This window comes from Halichoerus grypus, chromosome 6 (assembly GCF_964656455.1).
Source record: "Halichoerus grypus chromosome 6, mHalGry1.hap1.1, whole genome shotgun sequence".
NCBI lineage: Eukaryota > Metazoa > Chordata > Mammalia > Carnivora > Phocidae > Halichoerus > Halichoerus grypus.
In genome coordinates this window covers 45,662,341-45,683,984 of record NC_135717.1, presented here as the reverse complement: position 1 = coordinate 45,683,984, position 21,644 = coordinate 45,662,341, and the positions used below count along the sequence as shown (strand labels likewise).

The 21,644-nt window shown below is 38.4% G+C and overlaps 1 protein-coding gene across 10 annotated transcripts in view; it reads right to left on the bottom strand.

Moving 5' to 3' along the window:
• The window catches only part of TASOR2 (transcription activation suppressor family member 2), a 76,443-nt gene extending 63,713 nt beyond the window's left edge, over positions 1 to 12,730 (bottom strand). For 4 of the 10 annotated variants that reach the window (XM_078075101.1, XM_078075100.1, XM_078075102.1 and 1 more), the window contains exon 1: positions 12,137 to 12,727. Coding sequence is in view for 3 of the 10 variants with exons in the window: in XM_078075094.1 (XP_077931220.1) it covers positions 12,137 to 12,197 (61 nt within the window). In the remaining 7 variants the exon portion in view is untranslated. Of the gene's footprint in view, positions 1 to 10,075; positions 10,204 to 12,136 lie in introns of all 10 variants that reach the window. The other 6 variants (XM_078075097.1, XM_078075098.1, XM_078075099.1 and 3 more) reach the window with 3 other exon arrangements.
• Positions 12,731 to 21,644: the final 8,914 nt, after the last annotated feature.

The window sequence follows — 21,644 nt, the reverse complement described above, 5'->3', positions numbered from 1 at the left end:
TTAAAAACAAACAAAAAAAAATGAAGAGATACCACCTCACACCTGTCAGAATGGCTAAAATTAGCAACACAGGAAACAACAGATGTTGGTGAGAATGTGGAGAAAGGGGAACCCTCTTACACTGTTGGTAGGAATACAAATTGGTGCAGCCACTCTGGAAAGCAGTATGGAGGTTCCTCAAAAAGTTAAAAATAGAACTACCCTATAATCCAGCAATTGTACTGCTAGGTATTTACCCAAAGGATACAAAAACACAGATCTGAAGGGGCACATGCACCCCTATGTTTATAGCAGCATTATCAACAATAGCCAAATTATGGGAAGAGCCCAAGTGTCCATCGACTGATGAACAGATAAAGAAGTTGTGGTATATTTGTACAATGGAATACTCAGCCATCAAGAAAAAATGGAATCTTGCCATTTGCAATGATGTAGATGAAGCTGTTTATATTATGCTAAGCAAAAAAAGTCAGAGAGATAAATACCATATGATTTCATTCATATGTGGAATTTAGGAAACAAAACAGATGAACATATAGGAAGGGAGAAAAAAGGGAGAGAGAGAGGGAAAGTGAAGCAAACCATAAGAGACTCTTAAGGATAAAGAACAAACTGAATTGATGGAGGAAGGTGGGTAGGAGATGGGTATTAAGGAGGACACTTATTATGATGAGCACTGGGTGTTATATATAAGTGATGAATCACTAAGTTCTATTCCTGAAACCACTGTTATACTATATGTTAACTAACTAGAATTTAAATAAAAATTTTGAAAGAAAAAAAATTTTTTATAACATTAAAAAATAAAGTAACTTAAAATAACTTTATGTGAGTTGTACCTCCAACTCAAGACACAGTGCAAATTATTCATTTAATTTAGCTCTTGATATTTAAAAATTGAGTTAAAATTATTACATAAAAATATAACAAATCTATAATACATGGTATATGCAGAAACATCAAAAAAGAAAGAAAAAAAAAAGTCCTACCATAAATTGTTTAGGGGAAAGAAAGGTAGAGCCACAAAAGAGAAATACATGTATCTATATAAAGTCATTAAGAACACACACCACAGGGGTGCCTGGGTGGCTCAGTTGGTTAAGCGACTGCCTTCGGCTCAGGTCATGATCCTGGAGTCCCTGGATCGAGTCCCGCATCGGGCTCCCTGCTCAGCGGGGAGCCTGCTTCTCCCTCTAACCCTCCCCCCTCTCATGTACTCTCTCTCTCTCATTCTCGCTCTCTCAAATAAATAAATAAATCTTTAAAAAAAAAAAAAAAGAACACACACCACAGTTCAAACAATGGTCCTCTTCTGCCTAACACTTATCAAAATATCCAATATCTTTCTTGTTTATTTGGTTATCCTCCCACCACTAGTTTATTAGCTTAGCAACTACAGAGACTTTGTCCTTTTCCATGCTGTATCCCCAATGCCTAGAACACTGCCTGGTACACAGTTAGGTTTCAATAAACCATTTATGTAATGAATAAATCAAAAAATTGTTTTCCAGATCATTTTTCTATTCACCTTGATCCACCTTCCCCTGACTTACCACTAAGTTCCAGCTACACTGATCTTTCTGATTCAGGCTCTTTCCCCTTTTCAGACCTTTGCATCTGCTGTTATTTCTGACTAGAATGTTCTTTCTCCTATTCTGTCCATGGCTTAGCTCCCACTCTTCCTTTAGTGAAATCTAGAAGTTATTCCCTCAGATAAACCTCTGATCACCCCACCTAAAGTAGGTGTTCTCTTTGAAAGCACTCCTTACAACGACACGCAATTATTTTATCAATTTACATTTTGGGGGGTGCATCTTCCCCACCAGGATGTCAGATCCATAGAGGCACATACTTGTTCACCAAAGTTCCCTATGGTCCAGCAGAGCTCCTAGCACCACAGGAAATACTCAATACGAAGTTACCTTTAAGTGGGTCAAGTATAGGTATTTTTTATCTTTTCTAACTTTTTGTATTATCTAAAATTTTACGTAAGCATAAATATAATCTGGGAGAAGTAAAGCAATTTGCATTTTGGAAAAAAGGATCTCCCACAGCCCTAAATAGCAGCAAGCTAGTTTTTAAATATGAAGACAAAGCAGAGAAAACAAATGGAAATAACATTTCTCATGAGGCAAAACAATAGAGACCCATAAAACAAAGCATCCTGTTAAAAAAAGAAAATACTATAGAATAAGATATGATTTTCATAAAATTTTTTAAAAATATAAAGAAGTTTGCCATGTACAAAAGTTTAAATGTTTTCTAATGCCCAGATAATCATACACAGAAGGAATAAAAACTAAAGGACCTTTGCTATAAGGGCAAAACATGTGTACTCACTGTTTTACATTTCAAAAGGTGACCTATAAATCTATACACACAGTAGAGTTGTAAGAAGTGATGCCCTCTCTCTAGAAGTTTTGCAAGGGTTTCCTCACTACCATACTTAGAGAACCCGGTGAGGAGTTAGGAGCAAAGGAGTTCGGTAAACCTGTAAGTACCATCCAACCTGTCTTGGTGGCCCCACCGAAGTTTCACTCTCTGAAGTCCCCTGAAGGTTAGACACCTAATCTGTCCCTTCTCCCAGTCTCGTCTGCACCCGGCGCTAAGGAAGATAGCCCGCTGGCCAGGTGGGGCGCCCTAGCAGCAGAGGGGAGCAGAGCTGCGGGTGGCGGCCAGCCCCTCCCTCCTCACCTCATGGTGCATGGGGGAGGGGGCTGCACCCCTGCCCAGCCGGCCCGTCGGCCCCCTCCCGCCAGCAAAGGCCAGTGCGGTGGCCGGGGTTGCGCGGGGCGGCATCTTTTAAAAGTCAACGAGGACCGCCAACCGCGAGCCGGCGGAGGGCAGGCGCAGACCCTAGAACCCCAGCCACAGAACCCGGTAGGGGGTTCGTGGGAGCTGCAATCTGGTTTGAGGGCTGGTCGAACAAGCAGAGTGCCCTTGGTCTTCCCCTTTCTCTATGTCTCTCAACATCCTCCCTCAGGTGTTTGTTATTTTACAGTGAGTACTCCAAACTTCAATTTCTTCAAGGATCTTGCCCACAGGCTCTCAGTAATGCTGTAATGATGACTGACTGCAAATCCCAGACCTAATCTGAAATCCACATCTTTTCACTACGGTGATCCCCAATTATTCTACATCAGTGCCCCTATAAAGCTTTACCATTATCATCCATATAAATTCACCAGCTACAGTTTCATGCGGCTTTGTTGTATAATTTACAAAAATAGAAGGTCTACTGAATATGATTTTTAGTGCTCCATAGATCCCCAGGAGATGCTGATATCAGCACTTGTGGTCAGATGGGGGTGCTCACCCACTAAGCCAGGCAGCCCTAACAAAACCTACCAAAAATAAAACTTTTGGGGGGCATGAAGTATTTGGCCTGACCCAAGGACATCTTTAATTTTGGCTCATGCTTTAACAAAGTTACTGAAGACATGTACCTGCATTTCCTGAACATATCTACATTTGCTAGAGGAAAACCTATTCAGGAGATCCTAGAGAATCATTACCACTATTGTGTTGTACATATAGAAAACACACAGGAAAATCTTAACTCACAAAATTCACTTAAATTTATAAAGAATCATGTAGATTGATTATGTACTATTTAAAATAGCAAACTCACTTTGAGTGTTTAGTATATCCAAAGGGAGAGAAACTGCTTTTTTAAAAAACATTTCTGGAGGATTATATCCATTGTGTAAAATGAGATATACCCATGTACTATGACTTTTTCATTTAACTGTGGCATACTTACTTTTGGATTTAATATTCAATTTCTAAAGATTGTTTTAACATCCTCAGAATCCAACCTGACAGTAAAAAGTATTTTTGTATATCAAAAAGATGCTTATAATCTTATATCTACCAAATTTTCTCTCTTGCTATGCTATATAAATTCTTTGGAGGCCATACTTTCCACGTTCAAGTTATGCACCTTTTATTGGAACCATTTCAAAGTTTATATGGTGTCATTTTTAGACATCTGTATAAAGTAACTGACCTTTTTCTGGCTCTTTACCAAACTGGATTTACTAATTTGTGTTTTACTTTTTAAAAAAGATTTTATTTATTTATTTGAGAGAGAAAGAGGGAGAGAGGGAGCACAAGCTGGGGAAAGGCAGAGGGAAAGGAAGAAGCAGACTCCCCACCAAGCAGGGAGCCCGACATGGGGCTTGATCCCAGGACCCTGAGATCATGACCTGAGCCGAAGGCAGACCCTCCACCAAATGAGCAACCCAGGCACCCCTAATTTGTGCTTTAAATTAAACTATCAGCCTGCAATGAGATGGCTGCATTAAACTCACTACTGTATTTTATTACAAGGACACTGTTAAGTAGTTTTGTACCTCTTAAAAGAAAATCCTAAGAATAAATTTTTCTCAGAGACAATTACATTTTAAAACCTGCTTTGGATTCTTTTGATTACAGATGATGAAAAAGAAAGTGAGCTAATCCATGCCATAACAAAGGTGACTTTTTTTTACGGCTCACACCCCTAGAAATATCCCATCCCAAAAGTCCTGGGCAAAAGAACAGGCCTGTTCACTAACAGTGGCTCACAGAAAAGTAGGGGATAACTACAGGGTAAAGCAGGTACTTCAACTGGTCAAACTAATCTCAGAAGTTAGGGTCTTAAATATTCTTCTAACCAGGGAGGGAGCAGAGGTACTCAAAGGTTCTAAACAGGGTCTATTTCACCATGCTAAGGAAGGTAGTGAGTCTTTATACAGAATATAAGCAACGGATTTAATTCTCCAATTTTCCTTCCCTTATTAAGGGAAAACAAAGTATGCTCCAGACACATTTCTTATGATAAAAGTAGTAATGTTAAAAAGAGAAGCCAGGGCGCCTGGGTGGCTCAGTCGTTAAGCGTCTGCCTTCGGCTCAGGTCATGATCCCAGGGTCCTGGGATCGAGTCCCATGTCGGGCTCTCTGCTTGGCAGGAAGCCTACTTCTCCCTCTCCCACTCCCACTCCCCCTGCTTGTGTTCCTGCTCTCGCTATCTCTCTGTCAAATAAATAAATGAAATCTTTAAAAAAAAAAAAAAAGAGAAGCCAAACTTAAAACAAAAAAAAGGCCAATTGAGTTAATCAATAAAAATAAAACCTGTTACTTTTAGAATGAAATAATCTTTTAGCAAATATATTAAAAAAAGAAAAATTAAAAAACAGAAAAGGAGACTATAATCACAAATACAGGGAAGACATTCCTAAAATTATAAAACATCATACACAACTTATACCAATTAATTTGAATACTATAAAAATATAAATTGCCAACACTGATCTAAACAGAAGAAACATCTAAATAAACCAATTATGATGAAAAAACTGAAAGAGTAGTCACAGTCCTACCCCTTCTCCCAAAAGACTAGTTCCAGAGTTTTATTGTCAAATTTCACTTCTCACTTACTCAGATTATCAAAAATCCACAAGTTTGGCAATGCATTCTGTTGGTGGAGCTGTGGGAAACAAAGTGAAGGGAAAAGCAAAAAAAAAAAAAAAAAAAGAAAAGCAAAAAAAACAGGAAAAAATACGTACTATGTAGATGATAAAAGACTGATTTAAACATTAAGATGGATAGATCAATAGAAATGGAAATTCACAGTTCAAGATTTATGAACAGCTAATAAACACATTTCAAAATACCTCCAGTTTACAGATTTAAGAAGCCAAACAATCCCCAGCAAGATAAAGATACACTGCATTGAAACAGCACAGAGCCAAAGACAGAGAGAAAAATACCAAAGAAGTCAGAGAAAAAAGAACTGAGACACAGCTGACCTCTCCGTGGCAATGGAAAAGACAAAGGAATGAGGGATGAGATCTGCAATGTGCTCAACAACTGCCAACCTAAACTGCTATTTAGCAAAACATCTTCCATAAATGACAGTGAAACAAAGATATTTGCAGGTAAACAAAAGTGGAAAGAGTTCATCATCAAGCAATCCTTCAACAACAACAAAAAAGCCATCCCAAAGGACATGCTTTGAGCAGAAGGAAAATGGCCCTAGTTTGATGTTCTAAAAGATGAAGCAATAGAGAAAAGTAAATCTTTTAGTAGTAAAAATGTGGGAAATGTAAATAAGCACTGACCGTAAAACACAACAATAATTCTAAACAGGCCCCCTTCTGTCCAGTAAGAATATTATTTAAAAATATTAAAACATATAACATATAAGTCATGCAAGGACTGAATGAAGTTAAACTTCTAAGGGTCTTGTACCATCTAAGAGGAAGGTAAAACTATTGCGTTTTTTGTTTGTTTTAGATTTTGAAAAGTCAAGGATGCATATTTCTTTTTTTTTTTTTTTTTAAGATTTTATTTATTTGACAGAGAGAGACACAGTGAGAGAGGGAACACAAGCAGGGGGAAAGGGAGAAGCAGGCTTCCCGCAGAGCAGGGAGCCCGATGCAGGGCTAGATCCCAGGACCCGGGGGACATGACCTGAGCCGAAGGCAGACGCTTAACAACTGAGCCACCCAGGCGCCCCAAGGATGCATATTTCTAAGAGAATTATAAAAAGGGGGGAAAAAGCATATTTTCCAAATTAGTACATGGGGAAAACGGAATGATAAAGATATTAAATCGATACTTTAAAAATAACAGAAAGGGGACGCTTGGGGGGCTCAGTCAGTTAAGCGTCTGCTTTCGGCTCAGGTCATGATCCCAGGGGCTTGGGATCGAATCCCGCATCAGGCTCCTTGCTCAGCAGGGAGCTCCTTCCCCCCTGCCTGCCGCTCCCTCTGTTTGTGCGCTCATGCTCTCTCTGATAAACAAATAAAATCTTTAAAAAAAATTAAAAAAACAAAAAGTAATAAAATATAACAGGAGCGGAAAGAAATATAAGATAGCCAGGGCAAATAGAAAGCACAAAATAAGAGTAATTACAGTGCGTGTAAACAGGCTAAATGTCCCAGCTGAAATGCTTTAAAACTGCATTAAAAAATTCCAACAGATGCTCTTTAAGAGACATCTAAACCATACAAGTGCATGAGTCTACAGCTATTTCAAAATAAATGAATTTAAAAAACACAAAAAGAAATGTATTAAAGAGAAAATCACAAAGCATAACTGATGAACTATAAGCAAGATGAATTAACAGTACAGAAGGGAGAAATATTCAATATCAAAACTGAAAAAAAGACAATTACACATGCTTCACACATTAAAGATAGCAAGAGGGCACTGTTAGCAACCATAAATATTAAAAATTCAGACAAAACAGAGACCTAGAAAAATCTAAGCAATACTGACAATTTTTTTTCAAATCTTGATTAAATCATGTAACCACTAAAAAAAATTAAATCACTAGTCAAAAATTTGCCACCAAAAAAACTTCAGACCTAAGTGGATTCAATGGTAAATTCTACCACAACTGGTTATCTACATGAGAATAAAGTTAAATTATATCTATACTCCAAACTACCTATAATTAACAATTCCATATATATAGACAAGAAATGAAAAATCTTTAAACAACTTCTGTTCATCAAAAAGCACCATGGAGAGAGAGAAAAGGTATTTGCAACCCATTTAACTATCTAAAGATGAGTACCCAGAGTATGTAAAGAAGTCCTATAGTCCAGGAACACCGGGGTGGCTCAGTCGGTTAAACATCTGCCTTCGGCTCAGGTCATAATCCCAGCATCCCGAATCAGGCTCCTCGCTCAGCAGGGAATCTGCTTCTCCCTCTGCCTGCTGTTCCCCCTGCTTGTTCTCTCTCTCTCTGACAAATAAATAAAATCTTAAAAAAAAAAAAAAAAAAGTCCTACAGTCCAATAACCCAATAAAGAACAGAAATGGACAAGGGATATGAACAGTACAAAGGGAGAAAAAAAAGGCCTCTAAACATATGAAAAGATGCTCAAACTCAGTCATAATTATCTGTAAACTGATTTATCAAACTACCAAAGCACACAAGTTGAGCAATGCATCCTGTGAGGGGGGCTTTAGGAAAACAGTCACTGCAGTATATTGCAAGTAACCATGCAAAATCCTAAGAAAAAGCAGTTTGGCAATATTTCTCAAAATTTCAAAGGCATTTAACCTTTAACCCAGTAATCAGAGTTCTGGAATTAACAGTACTAGAAATACCTGCTCACATACAAAATGACAACTCTACAAAATTACTCCAAGCACCATTATTTTTAACAGCAAAAGACCAGAAACTAATTATCTACTACAGACTAGTTAAATAAACTGGTACAGCCACACAATGAGAAATTGTTTTCCTATGCTGTAGAATAAGCATGCTACCTTTATACTGATTTGTATTTGTATGTATGTATATACTGTTTTCCTGAATATACTGTAAATGGAGGAAAAAAACGTAGCATAGCACAAATCAGATTAAGAGGAATATAAAAACAAACACTGGGGAATGAGTTGGATACCTACAGGAAAGAAAAGATTTTTCTTTGTATGGTGTTTACACATTTTTTAGTTGTTTAAATAAATTATTCTAGTAATTTTTTTAAGCAACAGGAAGAGTTCAACTTGTATATATAACATTTTTTAAAAAATTCATACATATAAATAAAAGAAGTACCCAACAGAAAAAGTGGCAAAAACATGACTAAACATTACACAGAAGAAAACAAACGTTTTACTTCTTTTATGTAATCACAGAAATGCAGTTGAAAGCCACAATAATATGTCATTTCCACCAGACCAGCAAAAAGTAAAAAGCTGAACAATGCCATACATGGAGAGAATGTGAAGCAATGAGAGGTTTCATTCAAAATTAGTGGTGTATAAATCACAACTACCATCTGGGAAAAGTTATACATTATCTAATGAAATCGAACATGCACATATCCTCCCAATGGGTCCAGCAATTCTACTACTAATACGCCCAAGCAAGAGTATCATATATATGCACTTGAGGATGAACAAGAACATTTTGGCAGCACTAATTATAACAGCCCCATGTTGGAAATAACCAGGATGTTCATAAAGAATAAAACAGCTAATTATATAATCCAATTATAATATATTCTTAGAGTAGACCATTACACTTCAATGAAAATGAATGAATTATAGCAGTGGTTCCCAAAGTGGTGATGGTGCTTAGGTGGGTTTTTATCTATACTGAAATGTGTCATCATCTGAGAGATCTACAGAACTCAGAGAACTAATATCTACTGCATGACCAATGTGTGGATGAAAGATCCCTTCAAAATGCAAGATAGACCAATGGGTTTTCACGTCACAGAATTTGAGAAGTTCACTGACAAGGCTTCAAATTTTACACTGCAGTTAACCTTTAAAGAAACTGTTAGTTTTATTTTTCTTTGATATTCATCAAAACCTATCTTAAAAGTTTATAAAAACATTCCTCCCCTTTCTAAATACACAGATGAGTCTGGATTTTCTTCATATACTTTCAACCCAAACAACATATTGCAACACACTAGAGAAGCAGACAGGAAACTGAGTCATTAAAGATATTTGTGAAAATGTAAAAACAATGCCCCTTGTCACTAATTTTTTTGGAAAAGTTTTTTCATTAAAATGTTATTTAAGATGTAACACGTTCATTATTTTTTAGAGGTACCAATAAATACACCAATAAATGCCATACCTACCATATTTAAGATGAATCAGTTTTAGTATCTAATGACATAATCCCCATAAACGAAAGATCTTTAGGGTCCTCAATAGTTTTTAAAATCATAAAGGGAGTCATGAGACCAAAGTTTCTGAATTGCTGAACTACAGGGACATGCTTCACCAATGATGAATCTCAGAAACATAATGTTTAAGTAATTCACAGATAAAGCTCAAAAACAGGTGAAAGTAAACAAACAGGATAACTGAAAAAAATATATATGTGATAAAACTGTACAGAAAGGTAAGGGAATAATTAACACAAAATTCAGGATGACCATGGTGATGGTGGCAGCAATACATTGCTTCTGGGGAGAGGACACAATAAAGCTTCTAAGGCACTTAGATGTCCTTTTAAGCCAAGTACACAGATACACTTAAAACAACAACAACAGTACATATAAATGGTATACTTCACAACAAAAACTTTAATAGAAGAAACAAAGGGACATACCTACTATCCTAGAAGGAAAAACCCAAAAGAATGTCTCTTCTCAAATTAATCTATAAATTCAATGCAATCACAAACAATATCCCAACATGATTTTCTATAGAACTTGGAAAGATGGTTCTAAACATCATCTGGAAGAAAAATGCAAAAAATGCCCAAAGCTTTTTTTCAAAAGAAAGTAACAAGATATATTATAAAGGTACAATAATTAAAACGGTGTGGTAATAGGTAAATGGGTCAAAGAAGAGTTCAGAACCCAATTAAAAAAAAAAAAAAAAAGCGAGGGATATGACCCAGCCAAGATGTTTCTTTTTTTATCACCCAGAGGATAAAAATTAAAATGAGAAGTTACTTTCAGTTATTAGAAAAATTAGTAAGATGTTAAAGAAATACTGTTATCATCCAGTGCTGGCTAGCAGGCAGATAAAGCATACCTTCTGAGAGTGGATTTTATTAAAGGGTATGATATTTGAGGACAATTTCACAGCATTATTATCCAGCATTCCCACAGGGAATCAACTCTGCAGAAATACTATCATTGTTATAGGAGAAAACTTGAAAATAAATATCCAGCAAAAATGAAAGACTCATTTGATAAAGATACCATACCTACTTAATCATACTAAGCAGATACCACACTACATTTGTTAAACACTATGTCTCAGGCAAGTTTTTAGGCACTTTGGGGATTTTAATTCATTTAAGCAACTATAGAGTACAGGAGATGCTTATAATACAGTTCTTTTTAAAGAGAACTGGTTACCTTTGGGTCAATGTCCTGAAAACCCCACATTTTAAACACTGTTCTTGGTCTTTCCTAAAAGAATTATGTACACTCTGTCACTTTTTACTTCTCTCTCGTCTGGGTTATTTACTGGTGTGCTGAACATACTGCATAGTGCTCTCCAGTTCTGGAAGACAGTTTTTCAACAGAAAATATTCTTACACTGTAAAAGAGTATCTGCTTTGTTATAAATCTCCTGAGTAGGCTTACCAATCTCAGATCCTATAAATTTACATATCACACCCTTTTTCCCTTCTAAAAGAGCTTCTTCAGGAAAACACCGTGGGCCCTTTGATCACTAATGTTAGAATAACATCAAATACTCGCTCAACACTTAAGTTTACAATAAATATCCGTTCATAAACCCTACCATTTCTAACTACCTTACAGGAAAAACAAAGGTAAGACAGGTGTATTTACATTTTTGGATTTCAAATAGACAAGTACTAAATGAAACTAGAGGATTTTCAAAGTGTCTCCCTCAAGTTTTGAGGTTAACCTGCCATGTTCCCCTACAACCTGCTGCTTGGTGCCACCTTCGGATAAACTGCTGGGCTGCATGGACCAACATAACTACGACATTCCTTGGGCACTACTTGAGCTTTCTGCTACATGACCCTCCCTAGGGATAGACCCTTTCCTTCCAGAACTACTTTAAAAGAGAAAAGGTCATGCACTGCCGTGGATTCACGACACAGAGACTTGAGATGCAGACTTCATACAGAAGCCTTTACAAACTATTTAACAGCTAGTCCAAAGCAAATGAGCAAAGCTTGAAGTAAGTATTGTGGCTTGTATGAGGATGAAGCTGTCCTCTGACAAGCAACTCAAAGGCAATGCTTCAACAGTTCTGGACGTCCTGCCTCAAAGGGCAAGGATGGGTTCCGAAGCTCTATACGAACGTGTCAAATACGGACGTCGCAGAATCAAGTCAGGGTGGAAGCGTTAGCCATGTTGAGAATGGCCACAGGTTATAACAGGCCGACTCATCCAAACAGCAGCACAGCAGAAACAATTCTGAAAACCACCGCCCCCCTCCCGCCCCTTCACCCCGAGAGCAGAGCAAACAGGCAAGAGAGCGTTAGTCACGCACCATCCAAGGAAAGCATGCAATGTCCTTCCGAATCTGAACAATTTTGTGCACGACAGCAGCGAAGCCCCCAGCAGACAACGACAAAAGCCCAAGCAGCTACGCCGCGCACTCAGCCTTGGAGGCGGGGGCTGCTCCTTTCCTCCCTCCAGGTGCACAAACAGAAGCGCCCACCGCGGGGAAGGTTTACCTGTCTCCCGGGCGGCCGCCGTCCCCGAGGATTTGAGGTTACTGTTCAATTTCTTCCCCATGCTTATGGGCGTCCGCTTCTCCCCACATGCACTTCCTCTCTCTCAGTCCCCGCGGCCAAACGTGACAGGTACGTCCGGACCCTAGTAGTCACCCGCCGCGCTCTGCCCCCTCCCCGACCAGGGAGCCCTCGAGGCGCCTTCGCGACTCTTCGCTCCCGGGGTCTCCAGCGGGAGCCCTCGGCGCTGTCTGCACCGACTCTTCAGGGACGCGCAGAACCCTCCACGTCGCAGCCTGGGCTTCCTCTCCGCCCTGGTGCCGGCAGCGCCCGCAGCGCGGCCCGGGCAGTGCCCGGCGGCCCCGAGACGCCGGCGCTGGGCACGCGGGCCTGGCGCCCAGGCTCCCAGCCCGCAGGCACCACCGCGCTCGTAAGCCAAAAGTCGTTCTTCTCCCGCAGGGTCATAGGAAGGAACGCTCCGCAAGACGCGCCCCGGCCTGAGAGAACATGTCGATTACCTGAGGTACGGCGGCAGGAAACCGGAAGTAAAACCTCTGGCCTCGGGAAAAGGAGAGGTTGGGGGGGGGGAAAGAGAAAGTGAAAACTGAACCGTGGCGAACGGCGGGAGCCAATCACTGAGGAGAAGCCAATGCGCAGGCGCGGACTGCGGCCGGCGTCCACGCGGCGCTCGCCTCTCTCCTGTGCGCAGGCGCAAGACTGCAGCGTGCCCTGGGATTGGAGGATGGAGTCTGGCGTGCGCAGCTGAGGGCGGGGCGAAGCAAAGCCTCGTGTCTCCAGGGGTTCGTGCGTGGCCGGATGCGGAAGACGTGCAGGGGAAGATGTCCGGCTGCCATGACGTGTCTGCGTGGGTTCCAGCAGCTGGCTTGCTCGGGGCTGTGGTGTTTGTCTCCCATTATGTCTTCTGAGGGTGCGGTGGTGACACTTGTCTTGCCCCAAAGTGACATTAATAAAATCTTTTTAGTAAGTTCTTTAAAAATAACCTTAAAAGAGTGTTAACCTTAAAAATAGAACTGCCAGTAATGTTACCAGGCTTGCTTATAAACAGAGGAACTGTAGTTCAAGACATGCAGAGTATACTGATCCACAGGCAAGCCCAAAGAAAAAAGGGGGAAAGTGTCCTTTTATAGAGCAAAGGAGGAAGTTGGGAGAGGTTGTGACAATTCATTGGAGGAGAGCCAGAGTTCAGGGTTGTGGTGGCTTCTGATTGGCTGGGTTGTTGCCAGCAAGGAGAAAAATCTTCCTGCTGGGGTATATAAAGTAAGCTTCCAGGACTGGTGCTTACTGAGCACCCTTCATTGCTTCTTGACTCCATTTTGAATTTTTTTTTTTTTTTCATTTTCACACATGTAATATTTAACTGTTCATTCCTTAGGAAAACACCTCTAGAAGTTTATAATCTATGCAGAGAGAGCTAAGGGACCACATATGGCATTAATTCTACAAATGAGAGTTTAAGTATTGTAGACACTTACCATGAGCCAGGCATGTACCACATGCTGGGAATGGAGGATTTATTCATTCAGTAGCAGCTTAGTTTACTCTGGCTAGCTACTAAAGTAAGCACTAGGATTACAGTTGTGACCAAGCCAGACAAGCCCCCTGCACGTAATAGAACTTACTCTAGAAATGGGTACCAAACACTAACAAGTAAACCACCACAACAATAAAAATAGAATTTCATTTAACAATACAGCTGTGAAAGCAAGCTGGAAATGCTGGAGAATGGGGTTGGAGGCTGGAGGCCAGGGGCAGAAGAGACAGAGCTGCCAGATCTCACTGAATAAGGGACATTTGAAGTCAAATCTCAATAGTAAAAGCAGACCAAACCAGTCCTTGGAAGATGTGGAGGAAGAGCTTTCCAAGCAGAAGGCAAAGCAAGTGAAAAGTCCCTAGAAGTGAAACTAGGTGTGTTCAAAAACTGAAGAGGATTGGGTGTAGAAACAAAATATTACTTATTTTTAAAGCACACAAAACCAAAATGTACAACTCCCTGGTTTATCACAAAGCAAATATTCATGAAATGACCACCATGGTCAAGAAATAGAACATTGCCAAAACTCCAGAAGTGTGTCAACTCCCAATCAGTACCTACCCACTTTCCCTACCCTGATACCTAATCACAAATCTAACTTCCTGGGTAATCTCTCCCTTACCTTTCTTATTAGGTTTGCTGCCTAAACATGCATCCCTAAACTTCACCATTTAGTTTTGCTTGTGGTTTGAATTTCATATAAATTGAATAATTTTGTGCCTAGTTTCTTTGGAGTGACATTGTTAGACATGTTTTCATGGGTACTTTTTCATTTTCATTGCTGTATATGTAGATGTGACTATAGCACATTTTCTTTATCCATTCTACTATGGGTTTTTTTTGTTTGTTTTTGTTTTTTAATGTAGGTACCATGCCCAACATGGGCCTTGAACTCATGACCCTGAGATTAAGAGTTGCATGCTCGGGGTGCCTGGGTGGCTCCTTTGGCTAAGTGTCTGCCTTCGGCTCAGGTCATAATCCCAGGGTCCTGAGATCTAGCCCTGTGTCCGGCTCCATGCTCAGTGGAGAGTCTGCTTCTCCCTCTGCCCCTCCCCCCTCAAATAAATAAATAAAATCTAAAAAAAAAAAAACTTGCATGCTCTACTGACTGAGCCAGCCAGGCACTGTCCATTGTACTGTTGATAGACATTTGGATTGTTGCCAGTTCTTGGCTATTATGAAAATTCTGCCTGAACATTCTTACTCATGTCTTTTGGTATTCATGTGCATCATTTCTATTGGGTGTATACCACACTGGACATGATAATTTGGAATTGTTTCAGCAAGTATTTATTCTCTCCCCGTTCTGCTGTTGGCCAAATTTACTTCCCTATTCCATTGATATTGCTCTTGGTTGGTCATGTGGATATTTTTGGCTGATAGAATATTAGCAGACATGATAGGAGCAGGAATCTTAAGTATTCATATGTAGATCATTTGACTCTTGAGTTCAGATGCTGTGCATAAGGAGACCATGTCTCAAATAGCTGTGCTCCTTCAGCGCGGGCCTTCAGAACAAACATATGTGGAGAAGATGTGAATCCAACCTGTGGCATAAACCCACCTTAGATTCACAGAATGTCAGACCTCCTGAAGATTGATAAGCATGAGAATTAATGCTGTTGTCCTAAGCCACTGAATTTGAGGTGGTTTATTATGCAGCATTATTGTGGCAGTAAAAAAGACATAAGTTCAACTTCAATAGATAATGTCAAATTTTTTGCAAATTGGTTTTACCAAGTTACATTCCCACAAGCAACATATGAGAATTCTAGTTGCCCTACATTTTTGGCAACACTTTTTTAGTCACTCTGGAGAGTGTGTTACGGTTTGAATTTGCATGACCTCCAACTTTGTTCTTTTTCATATATGTTTTGGATGTTCTAAGTCTTTTGAATTTTCACGTAAATTTTAGAATTAACTTATTTTCTATCTAAAAAATTGCTAGGATTTTGTTTGGGCTTGTGCTGAAAATATATATCAATTTGGGGAGAAATACCATCTTAATATTCCATCTTCAAATTCATGAACATGATATTTCTACTTAAGTCTTTTAAAATTTCTCTGGGCAATATTTAAAGCTTTAAGTGTACAAGTATTATGCACATTGTTATATTTATCTCTTTATATTTTTGATGGTATTTAAAAATTCAATTTACAATGGCTTATTGCTGATACATAGAAATACAATTGATTTTTCCATGTTAGCTTTTTACCAGCAACTTGCTGAACTCACTTATTAGATCTGATAGCTATTAGTGTGTATAGGTATATTCTTTAAGATTTTCTAAGACTGGGGCACCTGGGTGGCTCAGTTGTTAGGCATCTGCCTTCGGCTCGGGTCATGATCCCAGGGTCCTGGGATTGAGCTCCATGTCGAGCTCTTTGCTCAGTGGGAAGCCTGCTTCTCCCTCTCCCACTCCCCCTGCTTGTGTTCCCTCTCTCACTGTCTCTCTCTCTGTGTCAAAATAAATAAATAAAATCATTTTTTAAAAAAAGATTTTTCTAAAACCAACATACTGACTGCAAATAAAAATACTTTTCTTTGTTTCCAATCTGTATTTTCCTTATTACATTAATGCTTCTAATGCAGTGATGAATAGAAGAAGTGAGAACAAACATCTTTATATATCACTGATCTTAGAGGAAAGGCATTCAGTTTTCGATCATTAAGTATAATGCTGGCTTTTGTGTTTTAGGTCCTTCTTTAGGCTGAGGATTTTCCCTTCTATTCCTAGTTTTTGAGAGCTTTTATCACAAATAAGTGCTGAATTTTGTCTGCATCTATTGGAGATTATATAGTTTTCTTTTATAGTCTATTAATTTGGTGAATTACATTAATTGATTTTCAAATTTAAGTCAACCTTGAATTCCTGCCAATTTAATCCTTTTTATATATTACTGGACATGAATTGAAGATATTTTGTTAAGAATTTTGGCATTTACATTCATGAGGGATATTGGTCTATAGATTTTACTTTTCTTGTAATACCTTAGTTTTGTTATCAGTTAACTCTAGCCTTACAGAATTAGTTGATAAGTGTTCCTCTTTTAAATTCCATCCAAAATACTTTGATTAAAATTGCTAATATTTCTTGCAAAAATGTTGAATAGAATTAACCAGTGAAGTCATCAGGGTCTGTGTTTTTTTTTTAATAGAAAGGTCTTTAAGTACAATTTTTTTTTTTTACTATTAATATAGAGTTATTAAGATTATCTATTTCAGGGGCACCTGAGTGGCTCAGTCGGTTTGGCATCTGCCTTTGGCTCAGGTTATGATCCTGGGGTTCTGGGATCAAGTCTACATTGAGCTCCATGCTCAGCAGGGAGTCTGCTTCTCCCTCTGCCCCTCTCCCCTGCTCATGCTCTCTTTTTCTCTCTCTCTCACTCAAATAAATAAAATCTTTTAAAAAAAATATCTATTTCAGAGGGAGATAGCTCTACCAATATGACTGTCATTCCAGGATGACTGTTGGCATACCCAAAGCTATGCCTCCCTAAGAAGGAATAACAGGAGCTTCACACTGTGTGTATGGGGAAATAGATATCACTAAAATAATCCAGCAAGTCACTAAACAAATAAGCAAATAATAGTAACAAGACCCAAAGGGAGGAGGAGGAAAGACCAATACACAGAATTGAGGAAACTTACTATCTAAAATGTAGCAGTTTTCAACGAAAAATTATGAGGTGTGAAAAGAAACAGGGAAGTATGACCTAGACACTGAGAAAAAAACAAGCAACAGAAACTCCTATGAGATTGACTAATGTTGGATTTAAGAGAGACTTCAAGTAGCCATTATAAATATGTTCAACAAACTAAAGGAAAATATGATAAAAGAAAGAGATATGATGACAATGTCATGTCAGATAGAGAATATCAATAAAGAGAAATTATTTTAAAAGAGCCAAATGTGGAGTTGGGGAAGCCTGGGTGACTCAGTTGGTTAAGCGTCTGCCTTCGGTTCAGGTTGTGATCCTGGGGACCTGGGATTGAGTCCCACATCGGGCTCCCTGCTCGGCAGGGAGCCTGCTTCTCCCTCTGCCTCTGCTACTCCCCCTGCTTGTGCTCTCTAACAAATAAATAAATAAAATTAAAAAAAAAGAAAATGTGGAGTTGACCAGTGCAATAACTGAAAAAACACTAGATGGGCTCAACAAATTTGAACTGGAGGAAGAATTAGCAAATTTGAAGATAGATCAACAGACACTATGTAAGCTGAAAAACAGAGAAAAAGAATGGAGAAAAATGTTAAACCTCACAGAAATGTGGGAGAACATCAATATATGTGTGATGGGAGGACCAGGAGAGAGAAAGAAAGAAGAAAAAAATATTTGAAGAAACAATGGTTGAAAACTCCCCACATTTATAAAACAACAATAATATACACATCCAGGAAGCTCAATGGACTCCAAGTGGGATGAATTCAAAGAGATTTGCAAACGTACACATCATAGTAACAATGCTGAAACTCAAAGACAGGGACAAAATTTTGAAAGCAGCAGTAGAAAAAGTACTTGCCACTTAAAAGTGACACCCAATAAGATTAAAAGTTTACTTAGCAGTGATAATGGAATCTAGAAGGCAGTGGGATGACATATTCAAAGTGCTCAAGGGAAAAAACTGTCAACCAAGAATCATATCCAGTACATCTATCAAAATGAAGGTGAATAAAAGACTGTCCCACTCTCTCTATTTCTCTGTCAAATAAATAAATAAAAAATCTTTAAAATAAAATAAAATAAACGACTGTCCCAGGTTGGGGTGCCTGGGTGGCTCAGTCGGTTAAGCGTCTGCCTTCAGCTCAGGTCATGATCCCGGGGTCCTGGGATTGAGGCCCGCATCGGGCTCCCCACTCCGCGGGAAGCCAGCTCCCTCTCCCACTCCCCCTACTTGTGTTCCCTCTCTCGCTGTGTCTCTCTCCTTCACATCAATAAATAAGATCTTTAAAAAAAAAAAAAGACTATCCCAGGTAAACAAAAACTGAAATATGTTGTAGGCAGATCTGCCTTACAAAAAATATAAAGAAGTTCTTCAGGCTGAAACCAAGTGACCCCAGATGGTAATATGAATCCATGTGAAAAAAACAGAGAACACTGGTAAGGTTAATTATGTAATGATACAAAAAAGTATAAGTGCATATTTTCTCCTTTATTCTAATTAACTTTAAAAGCCATGAAATAATATGTATATAATATTGGATTTATTGGGTTTATAACATATAGAAATGTAATATATATACATATATATATACTATTTCTACTAGCAGAAATAATATACATATATTATTTCTGCTAATAAAAGCACGAAGGAGGTAGGTGGGAGCAAAGCTGTATTTGGCTAAGGAAATGACAATGGATAGTAAAGTAATAATTATAACAATAGACTGTTGGGCTTTAACATTAATAACAATATACCACAAAAGAGGGGAGAAAGGATTAGAGCTATATAGCCACAGCATTTCTACACATCATTGGAATTAAGCTAGTATAAATCTGATCTGATTCTAATAAGATGTATATGGCAAACTCCAGAGCAACCATTAAAAAAATAAGTAAAATTAAAGAAATAAAATTATACAATAGAAAATATTCACTTAATGCAAATGAAAGCAGTAAAGGAGGAACAGAGGAACTTACAAGACATGAGACATAGAAAACAGAAAAATAAAATGTGAGACATATGTCCAGCTGTATCAATAATAACATGGGAATGGATTAAACCATCCAGTCAAAATGCAGAGATCAGTAAAATGGATTAAAAATGATCCAGCTATAAGCTGTCTGGATGCACTTTGGATTTAAAGATATAAATACATTGAAAGTAAAAGGATTCAGATATATCATGAAGATAGCACCCATAAGAAAGCTGAAATGGCTGTATTAAGATAATATACTTTAAAACAAAAAAAGTTACTAGAACTAAAGAGGAAAATTTTGTAATGATAAAAGGGTCAATCTCTGAGGAAAATATAATATAAATAGATATGCACCTAATAAGAAAACTATAAAATACATGAAGCCAAAATTGCAGAAATGAAGGGAGAAATAGACAATAATAGTTGGAGACCTCAATACTCCACTTTTGATAATGGATAGAATAAATAAAGACAACAGTAGAAGACTTGAACAACATTACAAGCCAACTAGACCTAATGAACTTTTGTAGAACACTCAACAACAGCATATAAATTCTTCTCAAGTGCATGTGGAACATTCTACGGAATAGACAATGTATTAGGTCATAAAACAAACATTAAATTTAATGTGTTTCTCTGAACACAGTGGAATGAAATTAACAATCAATACCCAGAAAAAAAATTAGGAAACTTATAAAAATGTGGAAATTAATACACGCCTAAGTAGCCAATGGATTTAAGAATAAATCAAAAGGGAGTTAAAAGACATATTTTGAGTAGAGTGAAAATTAAGACACTAAATGCCAAAACCTATGGGGTGCAGTTAAAGAAATACTTAGAGGGAAATTTATACCTGTAAATGCCTATATTAAGAAATAAAATCTCAAATCAATAATCTAACTTCCACCTTAAGAGACTCACAAAAGAAGAGCAAACTAAACCTAAAACAAACCTAAAACAGTAAGATAGAAATAATAAAAATTCTCTCAGGAAATAAGGAAATAGTGTGTGTATAACTTTTTTTTACACTGCTCTCAAGTCCCAGGCTATTAAAAGGAAATGGAAATTCTGGTCACATTCACCACTTTTCTTTTTTTTTTTTTTTTAAAAGATTTTATTTATTTATTTGACAGACAGAGACACAGCGGGAGAGGGAACACAAGCAGGCGGAGTGGGAGAGGGAGAAGCAGGCTTTCCACCGAGCAGGGAGCCTGATGCGGGGCTCGATCCCAGGACCCTGAGATCACGACCTGAGCCGAAGGCAGACGCTTAACCGCTGAGCCACCCAGGCGCCCCACATTCACCACTTTTCTGATGTAAAGTTATACACACACATATATTTATAAGTACAAATATATATATAATACATGATATACATATTATCATAAATATACTTACACACAAATATAAATGTATATGTGTGCATAAACTGACATTTGTATTATTCATAGCTCAAAACCTTTAAAAACAGTAGCACTAAAAAAAAAAAACAGTAGCACTAAAAAAATCATAAAGTAAAAACAGTGAAAATTAGCATTTACTTGCAGAAAGAATAATATTAGATTTTTTTTTTTAAGATTTATTTTAGGGGCACATGTGTGGCTCCGTTGGTTAAATGTCTGCTTTGGCTCAGGTCATGATCCCAGGGTCCTGGGACTGAGCCCCACCTCGGGCTCCCTGCTCAGTGGGAAGTCTGCTTTTCCCTCTCCTTCTGCCCCTCCCCCTGCTCGTGCTTTCTCTCTCGCTCACTCTTCTGCTTAAATAAAACCTTTAAAAAAAAAAAAGATTTTAGAGAGAGAAAGCGTGTGAGAGTGGGGGAGGGGCAGAGGGAGAGGGAGAGAGAGAATCTCAAGCAGACTCCCCACTGACTGTGGGGCTCAATCTCACGACCCTGAGATCATTACCTGAGCTGAAATTAAGAGTCAGATGCTTAACCAACTGAGTCACCCAGATGCCCCTAGATATTCTTTCTTTGGTTACTCTCATTTGGAAATGACTTTGAAAGCAGTTGCTTAGTATTACTTATGATTATTTTTCTAACAAGAGTCAGAATTATTTTGTATGCTTTAGAAGGATTTTTGAGAGCTGACTCTGCTTACCTTTTCATCCTCATAATCATACTTATATCTGTTTTGCTTAGATGTCTGGCTATAGCCTTATTTTGTCCTTTCATTTGGGATAAATTCCTCTGTCTTCTCATTTTGTCTGTCTCTGCCTTCTTCTCTGTGTTAGAAAAGCCATTTACGTCTCCTGCTCCTGAAAGCAATGGCCTTATGAAGAAGAGGTCATATAGTATCCAGTGTCTGGTGCTTGAGGGAAT